The sequence below is a fragment of the Hylobates moloch genome, unplaced genomic scaffold, assembly GCF_009828535.3.
Source record: "Hylobates moloch isolate HMO894 unplaced genomic scaffold, HMol_V3 SCAFFOLD_18, whole genome shotgun sequence".
NCBI lineage: Eukaryota > Metazoa > Chordata > Mammalia > Primates > Hylobatidae > Hylobates > Hylobates moloch.
Genome location: NW_026652293.1, coordinates 61088524 through 61113977, shown reverse-complemented (window position 1 = coordinate 61113977; position 25454 = coordinate 61088524). Strand labels below are relative to the sequence as shown.

General features: G+C 58.7%; 1 protein-coding gene across 2 annotated transcripts in view; it reads right to left on the bottom strand.

Moving 5' to 3' along the window:
- The window catches only part of OBSCN (obscurin, cytoskeletal calmodulin and titin-interacting RhoGEF), a 168297-nt gene that overhangs the window by 80635 nt on the left and 62208 nt on the right, over positions 1–25454 (bottom strand). For both annotated transcript variants that reach the window (XM_032136250.2, XM_058430481.1), the window contains 28 exons: positions 24959–25237; positions 24570–24836; positions 24173–24442; positions 22989–23255; positions 22285–22551; positions 21953–22065; positions 21682–21835; positions 21337–21498; positions 21145–21249; positions 20043–20309; positions 19554–19823; positions 18908–19174; positions 18550–18816; positions 18198–18464; positions 16804–17076; positions 15726–15992; positions 15240–15506; positions 12670–12942; positions 11981–12247; positions 11061–11327; positions 10697–10960; positions 10131–10394; positions 6659–6922; positions 6034–6297; positions 5204–5467; positions 4410–4673; positions 3782–4045; positions 120–383 (listed from right to left, as the gene is read on the bottom strand). In XM_032136250.2, coding sequence (XP_031992141.1) covers positions 120–383; positions 3782–4045; positions 4410–4673; positions 5204–5467; positions 6034–6297; positions 6659–6922; positions 10131–10394; positions 10697–10960; positions 11061–11327; positions 11981–12247; positions 12670–12942; positions 15240–15506; positions 15726–15992; positions 16804–17076; positions 18198–18464; positions 18550–18816; positions 18908–19174; positions 19554–19823; positions 20043–20309; positions 21145–21249; positions 21337–21498; positions 21682–21835; positions 21953–22065; positions 22285–22551; positions 22989–23255; positions 24173–24442; positions 24570–24836; positions 24959–25237 — 6948 coding nt within the window. The remainder of the gene's footprint in view (positions 1–119; positions 384–3781; positions 4046–4409; positions 4674–5203; positions 5468–6033; positions 6298–6658; positions 6923–10130; positions 10395–10696; positions 10961–11060; positions 11328–11980; positions 12248–12669; positions 12943–15239; positions 15507–15725; positions 15993–16803; positions 17077–18197; positions 18465–18549; positions 18817–18907; positions 19175–19553; positions 19824–20042; positions 20310–21144; positions 21250–21336; positions 21499–21681; positions 21836–21952; positions 22066–22284; positions 22552–22988; positions 23256–24172; positions 24443–24569; positions 24837–24958; positions 25238–25454) is intronic.

The window sequence follows — 25454 nt, the reverse complement described above, 5'->3', positions numbered from 1 at the left end:
TAGCGTGGCATGAAGTGAACAGTGTGGCAGTCTGGGGGAGACCATGCAATGAGCAGAGATTGATGGCAAGAAGTGAACAACTGGACACCAGAATGCAGATCTGGACAGATGGACTTTACCCCTGATGGTGAGCATGGCCGAGGTCCTCTCTTGTCCACACATGCATGAGTATTCCCCAGCATCCGCCACAGACAGGTCATGGATCTGCAGCTCACACCTCGTCCCATCCTGCTTCAGGCTGTATCTGCCCCCATCTCTGAGGGTCTCAGGGCCCTTCTTCCATTCCACAGGGGTCACCTTGCTCAGCTCACACTGCAGTATAGCTGTGGCCCCTTCTGAGGTCTCCTTGGTCTTCAGATCTCGAGTGAATCGTGCAGGCAGGGCTAGGAAGGGTCACATGGACAGAAGCCATCAAACCCTCTGGAGGATCTGAGGGACACAACCTGATTATGCAGGAAGGAAACAGAAGTAGATCTCGAAGACATGGGATAAGGCGGACCAAAGACCATGTGAGACTGAGGTCTTCCTGTGTTCTGCCTATGAGGTGCAGATTGGCTGGGAGATGGGCTCCATCCTGGATCTCTTCTCAAAGGGCATCTTGTCCTACCCATGTCCTATCATTACTAGGAAGCAAGACAGGCTCCTGCAACTTCCACATATGCAATAATGTGATGCATCTCTCTCTTCTCTCTCTCCAGCCTCATAGGAGGCACCTCCTTGTCCTGACACCTGCTTCCCCATTCTCATACAGGAGATACCCATTCCAGGCAGGGCTTCCATCCAGCACTGCTCATGCATGGGCATACCTCGGCTCACTGCCAACCATCCCAGCCCACACAAGGACCTGCTGTCTCCACCTCACTGCTCCTGTCCTGACTTTACTGGATACACATTGCCTTGGCTCAATCACCAAAACCCCCAACAGACTCCAGATGTGGCTTCTACACCACACCTCTGACCCTTCAACCTGCTGTCCTCTCTTCCCTCCTGATTCTAGGCAGAGTGAGAGCTCACAGGGTACAATGGAGCAAGCCCCACCCTGGTTACCCCGTATGGTCTGATTGTGTCCCCCCAAGTTCATATGTTCAAACCTAACCTCTAGAACCTCAGAGCATGACTGTATTAAAGATAGGGCCTTTAAAGTGGCAACTAAGGTTAAATGAGGTTGTCAGGGTGTGCCCAACTCCAATATGACTGGTGTCCTTATAAAAAGCAGATATTAGGACACAGAGACACACTGAGGAGTGACCATGTGAAAAAACAGAAGACTGCATCAACAAGCCAAGGAGAGAAGCCTTGGAGGAAGTCAACCTAATAACACTTCAACCTAGACTTCTAGTCAGAAAACTAACACAAATATTGGTACCAGGGGTAGGGTGCCATTGTAACAATTATCTAAAAATGTGGAAGTGGCTTTGGAACTGGGTAATGGGTGGAGGCTGGATGATATTTGAAGTGCATGTTGGAAAAAACCTAGATTGCTGTGAACAACCTGTTCATGGAAAGATGGACATTAAAAATGCTTCTGGTCAGACCTCAGATGGAAATAAAGAACAGGTTATTGGAAAGGGGAGGAAAGGCGATCCTCATTATTAAGTGGCAAAGAACTTTTCCGAATTGTGTTGTTGTGTGTGGAAGGTAGGACTAAGAAACAATACAATTTTGCATGTTTAGTTGAGGAAATTTCTAAGTAAAGTGTTGAAGGTGAAACCTGTTTTCTCTTTGCTGCTTATTGTGAAGTGCAAGAGGAGAGAAATAAATTGAAGAAGGAATTGTAAATAAAAAAGGAACCAATACTTGAAGCTTTGGAAATTCTTCAGCCTAACCACATGGTAAAAAATGAGAAACTGTTCTGAAGAGAACATCAAGGGTGTGGGTAGATAACCATTTGCTAAAGCACCAGGTGTGCAATTTATGGATCCAATTAGTCATCTCAACAGAAGCCAGGAATAGAGATGCAGTTATCTGGAAAAGCCTCTTGTCTGATGGTGTGGACCTCCATGAATTGCATGGGAGGCCAACTCAGTTTTTGATAATCTTATACCAGCAGATTGGAGTGAACTGGATTGAGGTGGGATAAAATGAAGGAAGGCTATCAGACTTCAGGGATTCAACAGAATGAGCTAATATCACTATATGGCTGCAAACATGTCTTACCCTTCAAAATACAACAATGGCCCCAAAGGCATCAGCAGGGCTGCCACTGCCACTAGAGGTCCAGGGATCAGGACCACCTCTTCCCAGAACGGAGGGGGAGAGGCTGTCACCCAAGGATGAGTGGATAAGATATTACCCAGGTCTGAGAGATTGGGGATAACACTCTGGTTGGCATGGAGGACTGGAATTAAGTCAAAGAGAATTATTTTTCAGACTTTGGAAAAAAAAAAGTAGAGATGGGGTCTCACTGTCACCCAGGCTGGAGTGCAGTGGTACAATTATAGCTCACTGCAGCCTCAAGTGATCAAGTGATCTTCATGCCTCAGCCTCCCTAGTAACTGGAACCCCAGATGTGCACCACCACACCTAACAAAATTTTTTTTCTTTTAGAAAAAGGGTCTTGCTATATTTTCCAGGCTGGTCTAGAACACCTGGCCTCAAGTAATCCTCCTGCCTCAGCCACTCAACGTGCTAGGATTATAGTCGTGAGCCACTGTACTGAGTCACCAGCCTTAAAATCTAGTGAAATTTGCTCTGCTAGGTTCAGACCTGCATAAGATTCATGACCCTTTTTTTCCTTCCAACCTCCCCTCTTTTGAACAGGAACATCTATCCTATGCCTGCAGCACCATTGCATCTTGGAAGCACAAAACTTGTCTGGTTTCATGCTTCACAACTGAAGAAGAATTTTGCCTCGGAATGACTCATACTTCACCTCCCTCACGCTTGACTTAGATGCATTCAGATGAGATTTTGATTTTGAGTTGATGCTGGAATGGGTTAAGATTACGGGCTGTTAGGAAGAAGTAAGTGTATTTTGCATGTTAGAAAGTAATTAATTGTGGGAAGCCAGAGGGCAGAATGTCATAGTCTGAATTGAGTCCCCTCACCAAATCCATGTATGTTGAAATCCTAACCCCTAGTACTTCACAATGTCACTGTATTGAAATAGTATCTTTGAAAGGTAAAATGAGGTTGTTATGATGGGCCCAATCCAATATGACCAGAGTATCTACAAGCCAAGAAAAGAGGCCTAAGGAGAAACCAACCGAGTGACTCCTTGATCTTGGAATTTCAGACTCCAGAAGTCTGAGAAAATAAACATCTGCTGTGAAGTTACCCAGATGCACTGCTCTGCTGTGTTCGCTGAGCAGATAAAGGCAGCAGTCCTTCAGGAGCCTGGCATGACCACAGGAACTACTCAAACGTTCTCAGCAGATTCAGTGGGGCCTGGCCTGACCACCTCCTCGGTGAGCCCCCAACCCTACTGTGCATGTCCATCAGCAGAAACACAGGCCCTCACCTCTAGGCCTGGGGCCCCAGAGCCCACGCGCATGTGCAAGCCCCAGCAAGATGCCAGTGGCCCCAGACAGCTCTCCTGGACCCTGACGTCTGTCTGTGGGGCTCTCCTTTGGGTCCCTGCCCTATTCACCCCTGAGGTCCATATTCCCAGGCCCTAGATTAGGTCATCCAAGTGGGTTCCAGGTGCATTTGTGAGATGTATCACACAGGGGAGTGATTGAATGAGATGGCAATGACATCAAGAGGCACTGGGAGAGCACAGATCATGTGGGTTAGGTGGGAGAAGACAGGAATCACTCAGGTGGCCACATGTGGTCTTTACCCCTGATGGTGACTGTGGCCGAGGTCCTCTCCTGCCCGCACACACACGAGTACTCCCCAGTGTCTGCCATGGACAGGCCATGAATCTGCAGCTCACATCTGGTCCCGTCCTGCCTCAGGCTGTATCTGTCCCCACCTCTGAGGATCTCAGACCCCTTCCTCCACTCCACGGGGGCCGCCTTGCTCAGCTCACATTGCAGCATGGCCGTGGCCCCTTCTCTGGCCTCCTGGTTTTTCACATCTTCTATGAATCTGGCAGGCAGGGCTGGGAAGGACCAAGCAGTCATTGTGATTATCAGACCGTCTGGAGTACTCTGCGGACTAGACATGGGCACCCACAAGGAGCCACACAAACCACCAAAGGACCACACATGAAAGAGCAAACAAATGTACACATGGGGAGGAAGCAAATGGCCCCAGAGGAACAGAGAACACAAAAGGAGAAGGACATGCACGTGAGGACACCTCCTGGATAAGACGGGAAGAGGGAGATGCCCAGAGGACCCCGGTTAAAGGACAGACAACCATGGGGTTGCCACAGAACCATGCCACATTTGAAGGCAGAAGGTGGTGACACAGAGATGTGTAGACACCAAGCCATGGTCTACACAGCTACACACGATCTTTACCCCTGACAGTGAGTGTGGCTGAGGTCCTCTCCTGCCCGCATACACATGAGTACTCCCCGGCATCCACTACAGCCAGGCCACGGATCTGCAGCTCACACCTGGACCCATCCTGCCTCAGGCTGTGTCTGTCCCCATCTCTGAGGGTCTCATGCCCCTTCCTCCACTCCACCGGTGCCACCTTGCTCAGCTCACACCACAGCGTGGCCATGGCCCCTTCTGTGGCCTCTTCATTCCTCAGACCCTTTATGAACTTGGAAGGCATGGCTGGGGAGGTCAAAAAACACAGATATGATCACATTCTCTGAGTACATGGAAGAGATAGGAAGGACGTGGATGGCAGAGACAAGACACAGAACCCAAATGGGCACAGGCCGCATGGGGGTGTGCTGAGCACAGGCTGTGGACTGGGGCTTCCCTCAGTACAGACTGTACGGCACATGGCCAGGGCCCCTCCTGTGGCCTCCTCACATCTCAACCTTTACAGGAATCTCTGGCACCCAGGCCCAGAGAGGGTCAGAAACACACAGAGAACATCAGGGGAAAGAATGTGACAGGATAGAAGACACAGAATCCAACGTGACAATGTCAACAGAGTCCTCGGAGGCACACAGTGGGAGCCGGCTAGAGAGGCTGCCTCCTCCTGCTTCCTGCAACAGCCCTGGAGGCTGGAAGAAGCTCATGCAGTTACACAGGCGGGCACAGACATGGGGAGAGCACGCAGCATGGGCAGAGACGGATGGCGTCAACACATGGACACGAGAGCACAGCGCTGCTTGGCCGCATGTGGCCTTTACCCCTGACGGTGAGCATGGCTGAGGTCCTCTCCTTCCCGCACATGCACAGGTACTCCCCAGCGTCCTCTGCCACCAGGCCGCGGATCTGCAGCTCACACCTGGCCCCATCCTGCCTCAGGCTGTGTCTATCTCCATCTCTGAGGATCTCATGCCCCTTCCACCACTCCACGGGGGCCATCTTGCTCAGCTCACACTGCAGCGTGGCCGTTGCCCCTTCTGTGGCCTCTTTGTTCCTCAGACCCTCTGTGAACTTGATGGGTAGAGCTGGAGGAGGGTCAGAATATATGAACACAATCATGCTGTCTGAGCACATGGAAGATACAGAACATGGATGGCACAGAGAAGACACAGAACCTAACTGGACACAGGCCACACGTGGGGTGTGCTGAGCACAGGCTGTGGACTGGGGCTTCCCATGCTCCAGCCTGTCAGCACTGTAGCTGTGGCTCCTTCCATGGCCTCCTGAGTCCTCACACTTCATGTAACTCTGGCTGCCAGAGCCAGAGTATGTCAGACACACACGAGGACTGTGAGAGTCTCTGGAGCACTCTGTGGGGGGAGGACAGGACAGCATGAAGGGCAAGGTACAGAAGCCAACAGGACAACATGATGGAGCCCATCCTTGGAGGCACATGGAGTGGAAGCTGGCTGCAAGGCCGGTTTCTCCTGGTTCCCACAACAGCTCTGGAGGCTGGAAGGGACTCTGTAGAGTGATGGGAACAGGGTGGTGCAGATGCAGGGAGAGCACATGGGGTGAGTACAGACACACGGCATGACATCAGTACATGGACACCAGAAGATGGCTCTCCTTGGCCACATGTGGCCTTTACCCCTGACGGTGAGCATGGCCAAGGTCCTCTCCTGCCCGCACACGCATGCGTACTCCCCACTGTCTGCCATGGCCAGGCCACGAATCTGCAGCTCACATTTGGTCCCGTCCTGCCTCAGGCTGTATCTGTCCCCATCTCTGAGGGTCTCAGACCCCTTCCTCCACTCCACAGGGGCTGCACTGTTCAGCTCACACTGCAGCACGGCCGTGGCCCCTTCTCTGGCCTCCTGGTTTTTCACATCTTCTATGAACCTGGCAGGCAGAGCTGGGAAGGACCAAGCAGTCTCTGAGATCATCAGACTGTCTGGAAGACTCTGTGGATGGGACATGGACACCCACAAGGAGCCACACAAACCGCCAAAGGACCACATGTGAAGGAGCAAATAAACATTCACATGGGGAGGAAGCAAATGGCCCGGGAATAACAGAGAACACAAAGGGATGAACATGAGCATGAGGACACCTCCTGGACAAGAAGGGTAGGCGGGAGACAACCGGAGGACCTCAGGTGGAAAAAAGACAACCCCAGGGTTGCCACAGGGGCTGTGCCACACTGGAAGATGAGGATGACTCGGTGACATGTAGACACCAAGCCACGGGTCCACAAGGCCACATATGATCTTTACCCCTGATGGTGAGTGTGGCTGAGGTCCTCTGCTGCCCGCATATACACAAGTACTCCCCGGCATCCGCCATGGCCAGGCCACAGATCTGCAGCTCACACCTGGTCCCCTCCTGCCTCAGGATGTATCTGTCCCCATCTCTGAGGTTCTTGGACCCCTTCCTCCACTCCACAGGGGCCACCTTGCTCAGTTCACACCACAACATGGCTGTGGCCCCTTCCACGGCCTCTTCATTCCTCAGACCCCCTGTGAACTTGGCCGGCACGGCTGGGGGATCAGAAAGAGATGGCCACAATCACACCCTCTGAGCCCACAGAAGAGATAGGACATGGACAACACAGAGAAGACAGGGAAGCCATCTGAACACGGGCCGCTCCTGGGGCGTGCTGCGTACAGGCTGTGCACTGCAGCTTCCCACGGTCCAGCCCATTAGCATCGTGCTGTGGCCCCTTTTGAGGCATCCTCAGCCTCATACTTTCTATGAACCTGGTTGGCAAGGCTGGAGAGGACACAAAGACCATGAAGCCCTCTGGAGACACCTGGGGACACTCAGCAAGGACACACTCCCGCTTTGGAGGAAACTAGGACTTAAAGCATGGACACATTGATGTGAAACAGTGCCCTGGGAGCAGAGAATAGACTGGCCGTGGACACGCAGGGGAAAGCCGCCCAGGACACAGAGGAGCTGGAATCCTAGCAGGGACCCCAAGATGATGGCAGACACATGCAATGGCCACAGGACCCATGAGATGGGGAGGCAGAGATGGAACCAAACGGGATCTCCCCATCCCCAGGATCTTCTGCAGCCCATCCTGGCTCAGACCCAATCTGTCATCATGCTCAAGGGCCCAAGACCAGCCTGGTGGCTCAGTTACACTACACTGTGGCCCTGGTCTCATTCTGTGGCTCCCTATTTCATAGCTCCTTCAAAAATTTTTTTTCTTTTTCAGACAGGGTCTCAGTGTGTCGCTTAGGCTGGAGTGCAGTGGTGCCATCACAGCTCACTGAAGCCTCAAACTTGTGGCCTCAACCAATCCTCCCACCTCAGCCTCCTGAGTAGCTGGGACCACAGGTGCACACCACCACAACCAGCTAATTTTTATATTTTTTGTAGAGATAGGGTCTCCCTGGGTTGCCCAGGTTGGCCTGGAACTCTTAAGCTCAAATGATCCTCCTGCCTTGGCCTCCCAAAGTGCTGGGATTACAGGTGTGAGCCACCACACCCAGCCTCATGATCTTGATGAATAGCTGGAGGAAAAAGACACAAAATCAGCTGTCTAAAAATCTCCCACAAAATCATCCAGGCTCCTGCTTCTCATCAGTTCCTGCTGCTCCTGCGGCCAGAGCCCAGGGCAGACAGGGAGTAAGGAGCCTACTGCTGGGAGAGAGGAGGGTGCCGCCCTCCACTTTGACTGTCGCCCTGTGTTCGTGATGCAAGCAGGAACCCCACGCAGCAGGTGCCCTGGTGCATGGGTCCAGCAGATAAGAAATGACCAACTGAATACACGAAGGAACCGTCCACCCGGACATGCCCTGCGTGCAGGAGATAGCCATGGATCACAGGGACAGGTGAGGGCCACTGTCTCCTGTGCACTGAGGCTGGGTGGCTTCCCAGCCCACCAGATGGAGACTGGAGCCTCAGAGTGCCCAGCTTCATCCCCTGGACGCCCCCAGGGGAACTGCAGCTCGGAGCATCCTTGGGGCTTCGGGGTCCGGTGGAAACTTCCAGCATGCAAGGGTGCCCTCTTAGGAGGCAGCAGAGGGGTCCAGCAGGGCACCCACCACCTGAAGCTTTCCCGGAACTCGCCCACTTCTGGAAGCAACTGCCTCAGGCAGCCGGCAGGGGTCCACTCTGGTCATCTGCTCTTCAGCCACCAGTCTGAGGAGGACGCAGATTAGCCCCTGGGCCCCTGTGTCTCTCCAACATGCCACATAGCCGTGTGACAGGGCCCAAAGTCTCTGCCCCTCTGGGGTGTCCTGGCGAGCCTGGTGGTGTGGTGCCTCCATGCCATGGAAGCTGTACTGTCAACACCGCCGGAGGTGCATGGAGGCCGGGCCTCTCCGCAAAGGTCTATGACACTTGTGCCTGTGACCAGAGCTACCTGCTTCAGGCACTGGCATCCAGACGGCTGTGCCTGGCCCCTAGAACCTGCCCCTTCACTGGCCTGAGGGATCCCTCCTTGCGGTGTGAGGGGAGACCACCAGAGTCCTGGGCGAGAAGGCCCTAGAGCTTGGGAGAGTCCTACCCTGCATTCCCTGTAAGGTGCCCAGGCCCTCCACCTGGGCCGGCTTTATCCCGTGTGCTTTCCCTGATGGAAGCGAGCCAGGCCCTCCAAGGCCCCGAGCACCTGCACACGCCACACCACGCCACCAGCCACACTGGGCCATGGGTCCCAGCTCCACAGACACACAAGGCCAGGCCTGCAGGGCTCTGCCCTTTCTGCTGAGAACACTGGTGGCTTGAGGCTGGAATCCTCTCCGTGCTGTGACTGAGAGGTTCAGGGCCCAGGGCGAGTCCTGCAGCCTCACGTCCCCAGGGGACCCAGCCATGGCTGAGATCCACTCCCACCCCCTACACGTGAGGACACTCTAGATCTGCCGCAAGCAGGCCACAGGGCTCCGGACGTCCCGTCCTGGTCAAAGCCCCCATCTTGGATCATCTTGGGCCCCTTCTTCCACTCCACACAGCTGCTCTGCTTGGCTCACACACGAAGAGTCACTGTGGCTGCTCCTCCCCACAGTCACCCCATCACCTCCTCCCCACAGTCACCCCCATCACCTCCTCCCCACACTCACCCCCATCACCTCCTCCCCACACTCACCCCCATCACCTCCTCCCCACACTCACCCCCATCACCTCCTCCTCACACTCACCCCCATCACCTCCTCCTCACACTCACCCCCATCACCTCCTCCTCACACTCACCCCCATCTCCTCCCCACAGTCACCCCCATCACCTCCCCTCCACAGTCACCCCCATCACCTCCCCTCCACAGTCACCCCCATCGCCTCCCCTCCACAGTCACCCCCATCGCCTCCTCCCCAAAGTCACCCTGCCTCTCTCCTCCTCACAATGGACCCTCCCCTTCCTGGCTGTGCACTCCAGCCCACCTGCCATCCCCCAACTCCCGTCTGTGTTCCGCTTCTGGGGCTCCTCCTTGATTGCCTTCCTGCCTTCCTAGTGTTTACCATGGAGAAGATCTGTGATCTCACTTTTCTAATGATTTGGTTCTCCCCACATCCTCTGTCTCTGCCTACAACCCCGTAGAGCTCAAACAGCCCTCTCTTCTCTGCTGTCTTCCTGCTCCTGAGGTGGGTAACACGCAGCAGCTGTGGGGAATCCCTACTGAAGGAATGAAGGAACCACATGCAGAAAGACAGGGAAGGCCACAGTGCAGACGTGGGCACAAGGCAGGAATGTGCACACCCGCTCGGACATAGCCACCCATGCACGTGGCCAGGGGCAGTCATTACCCTTCACGGTGAGAGTGGCAGAGGTCCTCTCCTCCCCACACACACAGGAGTACTCCCCAGCATCTGCCACGGCCAGGCCACAGATCTGCAGCTCGCACACAGCCCCGTCCTGCCTCAGGCTGTGTCTGTCCCCATCTCTGAGGCTCTCACGCCCTTTCCTCCACTCCACGGGGGCCGCCTTGCTCAGCTCACACCGCAGCGTGACTGTGGCCCCTTCTGTGCCCTCTTGGTGTCTCAGTCTTCCTATGAAGTGGGCAGGCATGGCTGGGGAGGGATGGACAGACAGACACGGAGGGGATCAGACTCTGGGAAGCACAAGTGGATAGGCCATGGCGAGATGGAGGACAAGACAGACTCCCACAGGACAGGACCCAGGGTGCCTCGAGGGTGGGAGTCTGGCTGCAAATGCCAGGTTCTCCTGGTTCCTTCCACAGCTCAGAAAGCTGGAAGGGACTCCGTGATGTGCTGGGAAGTGCATGGCACAGTCGGGGAGACTGGAACAGGTGTGACTGACAGCAGAGGTAAAAAATTGGACACCGGACACGGCTCTGGACACACAGTCTTACCCCTGATGGTGAGTGAGGCCGAGGTCCTCTCCTCTCCACACACACACGAGTATTCCCCGGCGTCCACCATGGCCAGGCCACGGATCTGCAACTCACACATGGCCCCGTCCTGCCTCAGGCAGTATCTGTCCCCATCTCTGAGGGTCTCGGACCCCTTTCTCCACTCCACGGGGGCCGCCTTGCTCAGCTCACACCGCAGCGTGGCCGTGGCCCCTTCTGTGGCCTCCTTGTTTCTCAGTTTCCCGATGAACTGGGCAGGCAGAGCTGCAGGAAAGTCAGACACAGAGAGCATCGTCTTTGCTCCCCTGCGTTGGAGGAAGTGGCATCTTTGGGCCACATGGGCAGGGTGGACGGAGATGCTTACCAGTCACCGTGAGGGTGGCAGAAGTAGTCTGGTCCCCGAAGGAGCATGAGTACATCCCGCTGTCCTGCGGCCGGAGGTCCCGGACCACCAGCTCCAGCATGGCACCCTCCTGGCGTAAGCTGTATTTGTCACCTGGCCTCAGGACCTTGTCTCCACAGCACCACTCCACGGGTGCAGCCACAGATGACAGCACACAGCGCAGTGTGGCAGCACCACCCTCCGGCACCTCCAGGTCCTTCAGGGCCTCCCGGAACCGCACTGGCCGTGCTGCAGACAGGCACAGGCTCAGCTTGCCCTCCCCCGACTGAAGTCCACTAGGGGTCCCCTATAGGTGGTGGAGGGCTGGGGACATCAGCTGCAGGGTCCCCCTTCTCCTTTGGGGCCTGTGGCAGCGACCTTGAGACTTCTGGAAAGGGGCAGCTCTGAGGGTGAGGGATAGAAAGGGTGAACCAAGCAGGAGAACAGAAGGGCGGAGTGTGAGGGACCTGTGCCGGCCAAATTCACAGTTGGAAGCCCTAGCCCAGACCTCGAAGCGTGGCTGTGATGAGGAAAGTAAGGTCAAAAGAGGTCACAGTGGGCCCTAACACACTGTGGCTGGCACCTCCTGAGATAGGAGGTCAGGGACACAGGCATGCACAGAGGGACGGCCCTTCAGAGACGCAGAGGAGACAGCTCTGCGGGGCGGCTCCTGCAGGTGGCAGAGGCCAGGGCGGAAGCCAAGCAGGGTGGACAAGGTGCCAGGGAGAGCCAGAAAGGACACGGGGCGCCATGGGTGCCCCATACAGGATGTACGGGAACCTGGGTCCTCCCGCCTTGGGCTCCTTGTGGGTGCACATGCCCTGCCCTGAAGACGGTGCTGCCTGAGAAGAGAGCTGTAGGCACCTGGCCTGTAGCTGGGCTTTGGGGCTGCTGGGGCTCACCGTGCACCCTGACAATGGAGCTGCTGCAGGCGCCCCCAGCCTCACACTTGTAGCGTCCGCTGTCCTGCAGGGTGGCCCCAGTGATGAGCAGCTGGGCCCGGTGGCCCTCGTGGCTCAGCTGGCACCGGGCAGACCCCCGCAGGGTCTTCCCATCCTTGGTCCAGCACACAGGACTGTCGCAGGTGCTGGTCTCGCACACCAGGGTCAAGTCCTCACCCTCTGTGATGGTGGCATCTGTGAGCTCCCGGGAGAAGATGCTTGGCTTCTCTGGGGGACAGAGAGAGAAGCAGGAGCATGTGGAATCCTGTCGTGCTGCCACTGGTGGGGCCAACAGGGAGAGACCCTGGGTCTCACTGCGGACCAGGCAATACCCTGGCTCAGCACCCACCAGCCACCCTCACGCTGGGGCCACACAACAGGCCGCGGAGGGAACGGGGCAGGCTCCATGCGGCTCCTGCCCCAGTGGGGATGCAGCCTGGCCCGGGCCACGCCAAGCACAGTTCTGCAAACCATGCGGAAGCATTCATCCCGAAAGAGCCCAATTCAGCCTTCTGAGCCCCCACCCCACAGTAAGCCAATGGTGCTTTCTCTGTGAGCCCAGGGATACTGGGTACATGGCTGAGCTGCCATCCACCTCTCCACCTGTCTGCAGCTCTGAGCAACATGTGCGACGTGGGCATGCGACCCACCAGTGACCCGCAGGGTGGCTGAGGCCCGCTGGTCACCCGCCTCAAAGTAGATAGTGCCCGAGTCCTTGAGCGCCAGCTGCCGCAGGGTCAGCACGTGGTAGCCCCCAGGCTGGGCCTCGATCTCATTGAGCTCGTTAGCATGCAGGGGTGTCTTGTCCAGGAACCAGTGCACAGGCTCATAGTTGGCCGGGGAGATCCGGCAATGGAAGGTGGCTGAGGAGCCCTCCTGCACATCCACATCCTCCAGGTCCTCGATGATGTGCACTCTCCGGCCTGCAAAGGCACAGACTGCTCAGGGGCCCCACCATCCTGGGCAGGCTCAGCCAGCAGTGCTCCCCAGGACAGATGCTCCCCAGGACAGAGTAAGGTGGCTGTGTTTTAACAAGTTTGCAGGGACAGAACTCTGAAAACAGTAAGTGGGTCAGAGTTTGAACGGTCCAAAGATACTTGTTTGAGGACCACTGGGAGCCCCGAGCCCACCTCTCTGCACCTTGGAGGTCCTTCTGTAAGGCTTGCTGGGTGAGTCTGCAGCCTCCTGAGAACCCAGGAGAGCACACTCCTGCCCCCTTTCCAAGCTGTGCTCCCAGGAGCAGTTGGCTCCCAAACCTACTTACCCAGCTATGTGTATCATTACAATTGTGCCATGAAATTAACCCTTGTAGTAACAGATGAAACAGGAGTGTGAAAAAAAAATGGCTACACTTATGTTGAAATTTAAATCAAATGCTTAGAAGATAGGAAATGTGAATTCCTAGAAACGAGGTTTTTTGGCTGTTGAATTAGGGATGGTAAGAGATGAGCGTTTCTGAATATCGAGACAGGTCCTGCATTCAGATTCCTTCTGCATGCACGAGTGTCCTGCAGGCACAACTCCACCTCAAAGAAGCTGACCCCAGCCCAGGCAATGCACACGGAGGAAGAGCTCTCATCAGTGGATGGCACACAAGGAAATGGCTTTGGCTCCCAGACCAGGCCAGTCGACATCCTCATACGTTAAATTTTTATTTTATTTTATTTTTGTAGAGACGGAATCTCACTCTGTCTCCCAGGCTGGAGTGCAGTGGCGCGATTTTGGCTCACTGCAACCTCTGCCTCCCGGGTTCAAGCAACGCTCCTGCCTCAGCCTCCTGAGTAGCTGAGATTACAGGCACGTGCCACCATGCCTGACTAATTTTTGTATTTTTAATAGAGATGGGGTTTCACCATGTTGGCCAGGCTGGTCTAGAACTCCTGATCTCATGATCCACCTGCCTCAGCCTCCCAAAGTGCTGGGATTACAGGCGTGACCCACTGAGCCCAGCCATGTTAAACTTTAAAAGAGCATCTTTTGTTAGCTTATGACTCTCACTCTTGATGGCTTTTTAAAAAATTAACTATGGGTACCAACTTTATTAGATCATGGGGCTTTACTGTGCTAACAGAATGCTTTCACCAGGGTCACCAAATCCATTGGAGAAAAAAAATCAGTGATGATTCCTGGTTTATGTTACTTCTGATGATCACAACTGGGGCCTTTCAAATACTGAACCCTGTGAACGCCCTGTGGTCAGACCCCAGTAGTGACCTCCTGCAAACTCAGCTCTGGACACCAGTCCGGGATTTCACAGCCAAGTGAAGGCTGCGGTGAGGGGGCTGGGCCTCGCCTGCTCTGATCCCAATGTGCCTGATGACCTTGCCCTGGCCATGGACCCACTAAAGTTTCAGTTTTCTTATCTACAGAGTGGAGAGAATGACAGCTCTCACTCTGCCTGCCACTCAAATGTGGAGCCAAACAGTAAGATCAAACAGCCATCTACTATGATCTGAATGTTCCCCTGGAAACTCATGTTGAAACTTAATCCCAATGTGGCAATATTAAGAGGTGGAGCCTTTAGGAGGGGATTGGGTCCAAGGCGGAAATGGATTAATCCATTCATGGATCAATGGGTTAACAGGTTAATGGGTTAAAGTGCTTTCATGCGAGTGGTGGCTTTAAAAGATGAAGAGAGGCCCAAGCTAGCAACTCAGCCCCCTCCCCATGGGACGCCCCGTGCCATCCCCTGGAGACTGTGCAGAGAGTCCCTGTCAGCAAAAGGGCCCTCACCAGATGTGGCCCCTTGACCTTGGACTTCCCAGCCTCCAGAGCTGTAAGAAGTAAATTTATTTCCTTTATAAATTACCCAGTTTCAGGTATGCTGTTGTAAACAAGAAAAAAAGACTAAAATGCCACTGTAACTCTCAATGACAACCCTAATGACCATCAGTTCTTCCCTGGGAGCACCTGAGGCTGCCTGGCACGGCCGAGTCAGGCTGTCTCTCTGGGATAAAGGTGACACGTTGTATGTACAGACACATGCTGAGTTCACACATGGGGGCCAGGCACACAGGGCATGTGGGAGAAACACACAGTGAGCAAATAAACACGAGTAAGTGAGCACCAGCAGCTCATTCACAGCCATGCTGGGGAGCCTCAGTGACCACCCAGGGTGCATCCCTATACCCTCATGATAAGAAACTGAGGCTGGGCCTGTCCACCTCCAAGTCTCCAGTGCCATTCAAAGCCTAGGCCCGAGCACACTTGGCCGCCTCACCTCGCACTAGGAGCTGGGCCTGGGACTGGGCCTGGCCAATGTCGCAGGTGTAGGTGTCGCTGTCTGCCTTCTCCAGGGCACTGATGGTGAGCCGCAGGGCCAGGCCCTCCTGGCTGGGCTGGTGCTTCCTTGAGGCCCGTAGCTCCAAGAGGCCCTTGCGCCAGGTCACTGTGGCCGCGGGGCGCTCTGTCTTGCACGTGAACACAGCTGTGCCTTTCTCCTCCACCTGCAGGTTGGTCAGCTCCTCTGTGAAGCAGTTTGCTTTTTCTGGGGCAGGGAGATGGAGGCAGAATAGGTGGGGCGTGAGGTCTGCACAGACCCCAGGCCGGCCCCGTTATCTTCCAGGCCCGGCTGCGGAAGCTCTGGGACCTGAGTTGAGCCCTTCCACCTGGGACAGAGGAGCTCAGGCTCCAGGGGGTGGCCCCGTGCCCCGCTAGGGCAGAGAGGCCACTCCAGGGCCACGCGTGGGGCTCCTGCGGCATTTACCTTCCACACGGAGGCTGGCTGTGCTCTTAGAAGCCTCCACCTCACACGTGTACTCGCCCGCGTCCTTGAGCGAGGCCCCGCGGATGACCAGCATGGCAATCGTGCCCTCGCAGACCACATCGTACTTCTGGCTCTTGCGGATGGCCTTCTTGTCCTTCAGCCAGTGCACGGGCGTTCCCGCCCGTGACAGCTCACAGCGCAGCTCCACGTCCTCCCCTGGTGCCACCCGCTGGTCTTCCAGGGGCTTGATGATGGTCACTGGCCTCTCTGAAGGGAGCAGGGACAGCTGCCCTTGAAGCACAGCCAGGGCCATGGCGCCAGCCACAGACGACTGCAGCCACATCCCCAGCCACCATCTGGGCTACAGCCATAGCCCTAGGCACAGACCCAGCCAAAACCTACCACCTCCACCATGACCAGGATTGGGGCAAGGACAAGCGTTTGAGAACATTCACTCTCTGGCGACCAAGACAACAGAACCTGCAACCCCCAAACTCTGGGACCTCGGCCCTCAGGAGCTTCAGAGTCCTGGAATGTTAGTGTCCCCACTGTCACCACAGTGGGTCTCAGGAGGCAGGAAGATCAAAAACTACAGAATTTTATCCCCTGGCATCTCTCAGGCCCACGCTGGCATCCTCTGAGTGTGCCCCACAGAGCTACACCAAGTGTGCTCGTCAGGGACGCAAACTCGGGCGCAGGCGGTGATGTCAGCGGAGCAGGTGGCTGGGGCCTCAGGCCGGTGCTGCCAGACTGGCCCTGTGAGCCACAGCTCCGGGAGCTACCAAGTGCTCAGGGCACTCAGACCACGGATTGGAAAAGAATCCAGGCCTATATCAGAGCTCAGAGAAGAGTGCGACCCCAATTCCATGCGAGAACTGCCCCCAGCATCCAGCAGATGCCTCAGGCCCTGTGGCTTCTAGAAGGGGTGCTCTGCAGCAGCTGGGGCAGGCAGAGCCCAAAAGCACCCCCACCAGCTTCTGCAGCCAGGGGGGCCCAGCTCCTGGACTCCTGGGGACAGGCCCAGGGTCCCCACTCCTCAGCCCAGGTGATAAGTCCCCGTCCGGCAGGCCCTGCCCACCTCTGACAATGAGTGAGGCCTTGGAGATGAGGCCCCGCACAGAGAAGACCACCTCCCCGGCGTCACTCGGCGCAGCCTCCCGGACCACCAGGATGTATTTTCGGCCCTGACGTGTGGCCTGGAAGCGGCTGGAGCTGCCCACCGTCTTCCCACCGACTGTCCACATGGCCGGGTCGCTGGCGCTCTCATGGGACAGGACGCATTCGAAGCTGCAGCTCTCCCCCTCCACCACCTCCATTGTCTTCAGCCTCTTGGTGATGCCCACGTGCAGATCTGCGGGCCATCAGAGACTGTCAGGCCAGGTGAGAGGACAGCACTGCCCTGGGCCAGACCTAGGAAGGGCCAGACCCTGGGAGGGATCAGAGCCCAAGGGACCAGACCCTGGGAGGGATCAGAGCCCACAGGGACCAGACCCCAGGAGGAGCTGGATCCCTTAGAGGGACCAGACCCCACAGGGACCAAACCCTGGGAGAGGGTGCCAGACCCTGGGAGAGGCCAGGCCCTGGGGGACAGGGTGCCACATTGCACCAGCCAATGAGTAGATGCCCCTCCGCTGGAGCTGGCTGTCCCCTGGCACCTGCATAACCAACAGCTCTGAGCTCCAATCAGGGTGGCAGGGAGAGGGAGAACCCATGGTCGTCACAGGGAGGAGAGGAGGCACAGGACCCCGGATGAGGGGCCCCCAGGCAGGCTAGTCCTGGCTCCAGGACAAACTCGGCATGCCTCCTGCCCCTTCCCCATCTCGTTACAAGACTGTCAAGGACCAGCAAACAGGCTGGTTACGCCACCTGTCACCCACATGAGAATGCCACTGGGACCAGGCACACACACAGAGGGGGCTAGGTAGCACCGCTGCAGTTGAGGGAACTGCCCCTGAAAAGCAGGACAGGTTCCAGGGCACGAACGCCCCCAAGGCTGCAAGGCTGGGTTCAGGGATGGCTCTACCCTGCCAGCCCAGTGGCCTTGGGGCCTTGCTGGGGCCCCGTGAAGGACAGAGACGTGGCCTATTCACAGCCCCTGCCTGGCATCTTGGCTTCTCCCTGGCTATCCCCATTGGTGTCCCCACACTGGCCTGGTGGCTTCCATGCAGACACGTCCTCTGGTACAGGGCAACATCCCCAGGCTATGTCGGGACCACCAGGCAGGGACAGCACAGCCTCCAACCCTGGCTCTGGGACCCATCGTCCCTGGGTCCACCTGCCTGCACCCAGGCCTCACAGGACCACGTCAAGCCATGGCTCCCCCAGAAGGCTCCCCTGACCTCCCCGGCTCGGCAGAGCAGCCCTTCAATCTCAGAGAATGACGTGGGCCACCCAGGTAGTGGCCGGCCCCACATCCATGCCCACCCAGCACACCTCCCTTCCCCGAGCTCCGCCGTGCCCGCAGCCACACACCGTGCACGCTGACCCGGGCCCGGGTCTCCTCGGAGCCCACGTGGCAGGTGTACAGGCCAGCGTCTTCAGGGCTCAAGTCATGCACCATGAGCCCCCGCGTGCCCGCCGTGTGCAGGAAGTCATACTTGTCGCTGGGGCCCAGCTGCACGCCATCTTTGCGCCACACCACATGGGCCTCGGGGTCAGAGACCTCACACTGCAGGGCCAGGGTGCCGTGCTCCTCCGCGGACAGGTCATCCAGCGCCTTCAGGAACACCACCGGCTTCACTGCAGGAGGGATAAGAGGGTGAGGGGAGGCCAGCGCATGTCCCATCCCTAGTGGGAAGTCCCAAAGACTCGTAGGACGACTCACCTAGGACCTCCAGGCGGGCAGAGGTTGACACCTTCAGGGAGGAGGCGCGTACTATGCCCGCGTCAGCCCGCCGGATGCTCTTCAGTACCAGCGTGTGGCGCCGGCCCTTGTGCGAGATCTCATGGAAGCTGTCGTTGTACAGGGGCATCCCGTTGAGGGACCACTCGACCTCCTCATCCTCGTGGGACAGCTCACAGGAGAAGCTGGCCCAGCCCTCCTCCGTGGCCTCTGCATCCTGCAGCGGCCCTGTCACTGTCACCTCCCGTGCTGCAAGAGACACACCGGGCCTCAGTGCCCACATCACCAGGCAACCCCTCCCCAAAACCCTCTCAGTAGCCCCATGCCCCTCATGCCCCACCTTCCACAGTGACCTCAGTGCTGCTGTGGGCGCTGCCCGCCTGGCACCGGTAGACACCAGCATCGGCAGGCATGAGCCGGAGGATGCGCAGCTCGGCCATCTGACCCTCCAGGCTCATCTTAAACTTCTCAGAGGGAGACAGGGGCGTGTCATCCTTGTACCACTGCACAGCCTTGGGGGCTGGCCGGAAGTCGCAGGACAGGACCACTGACTGCAGCTCACGCCCTGTCTTGGGCTCCAATGGCCGTGTGAGGACTACGGGGATGTCTGCAGGGAGTGGGGACAGGCTGGGCCACGGCGCCACAGGAACCAATCACCCTGCCCTGCCTGCCAAGCCCTGAGCCTGCTCACCTATGGCCTTGAACTGTGTCTTCCCCTGGCCCTGAGCCATGTCCACCATTCCCTGAACTGTATCTTCCCCTGGCCCTGAACTGTGCCCTCTGTGATCCTGAACTGTGTCCTCCCCTGGCCCTGAGTGATATCCATCTGTGGCCCTGAACTGTGTCCAGTCACTGCCCTAAGCCTTCTCCTCCCACAGCCCTGCCCTGTACCCACTCCACAGCCCTGTCCAGGCCTCCCAACAGCCCTGAACCTTGTCCTCTTGTGGCTCTGCCCCACATCCACCCACCGGGGCGGGAGCGCTCACCTGAGACCACCAGGCGGGCAGAGGAGCGAGACTTGCCAATGGTGAAGTGCACGGGCCCGGTCATGGTGGAGCAGGTCCGCCGCAGCATCAGCCGGTGCACCGTGCCTTCCTGCTCCAGGCCCACATTCCCCCCAGCCTGCAACACCGTCTTCCCCAGGAGCCACTTAGGTGGCCGCACTGAGGGGATGGAGGTCTCACACTCAAACCAGGCAGGAGCAGGCTCCATCACTGTCACATCCTGCAGACCCCGCACAATGGTGATGGATTGCTCTGTTGGGGAGGAGCAGTAGCTGGTGGATCCCGCAGATAAGACACGCTGCCCCTCCGGCAGGGTTCCTTCCTGGGAACAAGCCCCCACCCCACTAGATGCATGCTAGCATCCTCCTGAGCTGCCCGGACCCAGCGTCTCCAGGAGTGTAGGGCAAACCATGGACCTGGGAGACTCCCCCCAACAAAAGCAACCTGCAGAGCTGCCCTCCCTGCCTGCACCTTCCACAAAGAACTGTGCACTGGTCTTGACATCACCGGCGTCGCAGGTGTAGGTGTCCTCGTCCTCTGCCTGGACGTCGCTGATGATCAGCTTGCGGTAGAGGCCATCACTGACCAGCTCGTACTTGGGCCCGGGCTGCAGCTCCTGACTGCCCTTGAACCACCGCACGTGGGCGCTGGCCCGGGACACCTGACACTCCAGCACACCGCGGTGCTTCTCCATGGCAATCTTGTCCCGCAGCGGGCGCACGAGGGTCACTGGCAGCTCTGTGAGCGTGGTGGGGGCATGGGGTGGATCAGAGACGGTGCTCCAGGCTCCCAGGCACAGGCTCCGACAAGACACTGAGGGTCTTGGGCAGCCAAGGGCCCAGACCCTGCTAGGCCCCAACAGCCCATGTCTGCCCACCAGGGGCCAGCAGGTGGTCAGGCCAAGTGTCCCCCTTAGAGCTGTGCTAGGACCTGCTCCACAGAGCAGACCACCAGCAAGGGGAGTGCGCCCACCTCTGCCTGCCCTGCCCTCCCATATCCCACACTCCCACTTCCACCGCCCAGGTCCTGCCCGCTGTCCCGGCCCACCAAGAGCAGGGTAGGCCCCGCCCCATGTAGCCCCACCCCCTGCAGTCCTCCTCAAACCCCCACTTCCGAACCATAACCACATACCCTAGCCCAGTCCCAGGAACTCATGTCCCTTCCCGTACACCTCTGACTAGCCCTACTGGCCCATCCCCACCCCGCCTGTCTGCAGAGCCTCCCTCCCTGCCGCCCCAGCACCACTCTCCCAGATTCTCCTCCTCGCTGCCACCAGGTAGCACCCCCCGCCCCCACCATGCCCCCCCCACAGGGCCTCACGCCTGGCCTCTCCAGCACTTGCTGCAGCCCGAGGGAGCATTTATCAGGATCTGTTTTAAGGAAGGGAGAAGCCCCTCATGGCCGCTTCTTTGGCCCCTATCTTCCTGCCAAGGAGGTGACACCCCCTTCCCTCCTCGTGAGTCCCTGCTGTCCTGGTCCTGAGAGTGGGCCTGGGGCGTCCGGGCCTGTGCTGAGCCAGCTGGCCACACATGCACACTGTCCAGCCCCGCCCTCCCCTCAGCCCCCACCTTACCCTTCACTCGGAGCTGGGCTCGCGATTCTGCATTTTCGGCTACAAATTGGATCTCTCCTGCATCTTCCGCCAGGACTCTCCGGTAGATCAGAGTGTATGTCCTTCCTGGGGACAAAGGCGGCTCAGTATGGGCGGGGGCAGAGGAAGACCTGGGGGCCGGGCCGTGCCCACCACAGCCGCCTGTCCTCACACCTTCCTGGCGGATGCGCACGTTGTCACTGGGCCGCAGTTTACTGCCTTCCCGGAACCACTGGCCAGGCACTTCGTCGTGGGAGACCTCACAGGAGAAGGTGGCACCGTCCTTCTCCATCACTTCCACATCCTCCAGGGGCCTCACGATCTGGATGTTGCGGCCTGGGGTGGCAAGGGAGGCCCTGCCACACCCGGACGCACAAAGCTGCTCCCAGCACCCCCCACCCAGTGCCCCAGCATGCCAAGGGTTGTGAAGGTGAAAGTAGAGCGGCCAAGCCTACTGGCTGGAGGACAGGAGGAGGTGCCCACACCTGCCATGCCCCACATGCCCCACGCAGTCCTCACCTTGCACCTTCACGGAGGCAGAGCTCTGGGCATCACGGGCATCACACACATACACTCCCTGATCCGCGAACTCGCACCGGTAAATGGTGAGGCTCCTGCAGGCGCCCTGGGCTGCGATGGCCATAGTCTTGCCTGCCCGCAGCTCCACACCGTCCTGTGGAGCGCAGAGGACCGGTCAGGCACTCAGGTGGTCCAGCCCTGGGGTTCCGCTTGGGCCCATCCACATGAGAGGAGGGGAGGAGGCAACGGAGTGGGGTCGGCGGGGAGGCACCTTCAGCCAGCGCACATCCACATTAGGACGCGACAGCTCGCACTCCAGGGTAACCTTCTCCTTCTCAGTGGTCACCACGTCCTGCAGCGGGCGGCTGAAGCTCACGGGCAGCTCTGGGGAGGAGGACAGAGGAGGTGGGAGGAGAAAAAGGGCTTGGAGGAGCCTTCAAGGTGGGGACAGGGACAGGGACAGGGGTGGGGCAGTGCCCCAGCTGGACGGAGTTACACAGAGCTGGCTCATCCAGGTCCCCAGAGAACCCACCGACCTCCCCAGGGCCCCCTCGGGACAGGCAGGCGTGCTCTGTGCCGTGCCCTGCCGGCCCCCCAACGCACCGGTCACCACAAGCCGCGCCGACGTGTGCACTCCTTCGGCCTTGAAGACCATAAGGCCACTGTCCTCTGGCCGCAGCCCCGAGAGTGTGAGGGTGTGTATGGGGCCCCGCACAGCCAGGTGGCATGTGGGCCCCTGCTGGAGCCGCAGACCGTCACGAGTCCAGCTGCCCTCCACGTCCGCATGCGACAGCTGCACCTCCATGGTAGCCGTGCCCTGCTCCCGTGCCTCCACTGCCTGCAGGCCCCGTACGAGCCGTACCTGGCGCACTGCGGTGCACACGCGGTGTCACGGGCAAGCCGCTGCTCTGAGACCACCGCCTTTAGAACCCTGGGGCACAGCCGGCTTCCCCAGGAGCTGGGGGAGGGCCAGGAAGCCGCCCCACACCCACCCCCAGCGCTCGACCCTCCGGCGGGAGACCCGCCCCTCCCCCAACCCTACGCCCCTTCCAGAGGGCCCGCCCCTCCCCTCAGTGTCCCGCCTCGCTCCTCCCTCCTCCCCTCAGTGCTCCACCTCCCTCCTCTCTCTTCCCCTCAGCGCCCCACCTCCCTCCTCTTTTCCCCTCAGTGCCCCTTCTCCCTCCTCCCCTCAGTACGCCGCCTACGTCCTCATTCTCAATGCCCCGCCTCCCTCCTCACTCGCCCTCCTCAGTGCCCCACCTCCCTCCTCACTCCTCAATGCCCCGCCCTTCCCGCCCGCGGCTCACTCTCCACGTTGAGTTTGGCCTGTGTCTTGTCATCCGGCGTCTCGCAGCCAAAGAAGCCACGGTCAGCAAAACCTACGTTGTGCAGAACCAGGCGGTGGCGGGCCCCCTCGGCGTGGATCTCCACGTTCTTTCCCGGCGCCAGGGCCGCCGCGTTCCGTGTCCACCTCAGCTCCGGCCACGGCCGCGTCAGCTCCACCTCCAGAGTCACCGAGCTCCGCTCCTCCACCGTCTGCGGCTCCAGCTTCTTTTTGAACAGCACGGGCGCCTCTGGGGTCGCAGGAGAGGGGAGGTCACGGCGGCCCTCGCCCTCCTCCACGGGCAAGCCAAGGTACAGAGGGCCCGCACAGCCCCGGCGCCTGCCCTGAGCCGCGCCCAGCCCGAGCTGCCCGCACCGCGCCCCAGGATCCCAATCCAAACAGCGCGGCCCTGGCCATACGCAGGCCTCAGCTGCGCACCCTCCCGGGTGCGACTTTAAGTGAGGAAACCAGGAAGCTTCCTTAAGCCCCGCTCCCACCTCCAGCTCCCCTGCTCTGAACAAGACGCCATGCCCTGGTGCCTCGAAATCCTAGACGTGATCCCCACTAGTAACACTGGCAGGAACTGCAGAAGGGGGAAGACAGAGCTTCCCCAGGTGCAACGGCGGTTTAGCAAAGCCCAGGACTCCTGCGCAGGTTGGTTAAGGAAGAGGCGCTGGCAGGCCTCTCTGCCTCAGGCCACCAGTGAACTCCGCAGGTGAATCTGCTGCATCACTCCCTTACTCTAGAACCTGCCATTACTCCCACTTCCCTTCAGGGCAAGTTCTGGCTTCTGGCTTCAGCAGCATGGGAAGCCCATGTCACTGCCCGCACTGGTGCTAACCCCACTCTGTCTTCCCTGCCATCCATCAGGCTAAGTATGCACCCACCTACTCCAGAAAGCCTCCCTGGATTGCCTCAACCTCCACCCATTCCCCACCAGGTGTACCTGCAGGATTGTATCTTCTCTATACCAAGAGAAGGCACCTGGCCCATCCAGCCTACCCAAGTCTCCTCTCTGCAGCCCACATACCCCATGTCTCCTGAGGTCAGCCGGACCAGCCGTAACAGGACAGCTTCCAGGTTCCCACACAGAACCAGCCCACGGGAGAGGTGCCTGTGCAAGGAGCCCTGGCCAGCCAGGCAAGTCCTGCTGTCCCCCACACTCACCTCGGACCCTCAGGGCAGCGGAGGATGAAGTGCCCTCAGCCTCCACAGTGATCTGGCCCGTGTCCTCCAGCACCAGGCCTGAGATGGTCAGGCTGTGGCTGGCGCCATTCTGTGATATGGCAAACTTCTCGCTGGGCTGAAGCAGGGCACCGTCCCGGAACCACACGACTGCCACATCACTGGGGGACACCACGCACTGGAAGGTGGCCTCGCCGCCCTCCTCCGCAACCACAGCGCTCAGCCCAGACATAAACTTCACCACTCGGGGCACTGCAGACAGGAGCACTGCTTAAGAGGTGGGCGCGCAGGACCCGCAGAGCCCCTACACTGCAGGAGTGCCAAAGGCCGCCTCCTCCAGGAGGCTGCCCTGGATAGGGACACTCGACCCCTTACATACCACTGACAGTGAGCTGCGCACTGGTGCGGTCATCACGGCTCTCACACACGTACTCCCCTGCATCCTCTGCGCGCAGCCCCAACACAGTGAGTGAGCGCACGGGCCCCTCGGCCACCATCTGGAAGCGCTTGCCCACCCGAAGCTGCGTGCTGCCGCAGCGCCACACCACCTCTGCACACGCTGGGCTTAGCTCGCAGGCCAGTGTCACTGTGCCGCCCAGCTCGCCGCACACGGGCTCCAGCAGCCGGCAGAACTTGGCGGCCACCTCTGTGGGCACGAAGGGGACATCAGCCTGGCTCCTAACAGACCAGACTTGAGCCCCAGCTTCGCCCCTGCCCAGCTCTGGGACAGAAGTGTCTGGAGGAGTCACCGCCCAGCTCCTGGCTCACCTTCCACCTGCACTGGGAAGTCCTGCCCCTCTGCGCCCACACGGCAGCTGTAGATGGCGCTGTCCAGCACCTGGGCGCCATGCACGGTCAGGGTGTGGGTGTCCCCCTGGCTGGCTGTCTCGTGCCGCTTGCTGCGGCGAATCTCCACACCATCCTTGAGCCAGGTCACCGTGGCCACAGAGGGTGTGGCCAGCGTGGCCGTCAGGACGATGTCTTCATGCTCCTTGACCACCAGAGGCTCCCTGCGGCAGGGTCTCTCTGAAATTTGGGGCTCCGGCTCTGGGTAGAGGTGAGTTGGCATGAGAGGGGGACCCTGGCATCCCTGGACCGGCCCCGCTCCCCTTCAGGGCCACCCTAATGCCATGTGGCACCCCGATACCCATTGCTCTTCAAAGATGGCCCAGTGCAGTCCTGAGCACCATCAACCACCATCCAGAATCCCAGGGACCATACAGTGTGGCCATAAGCTTCAGGCGAGGTGGATTCGCCACCCCAA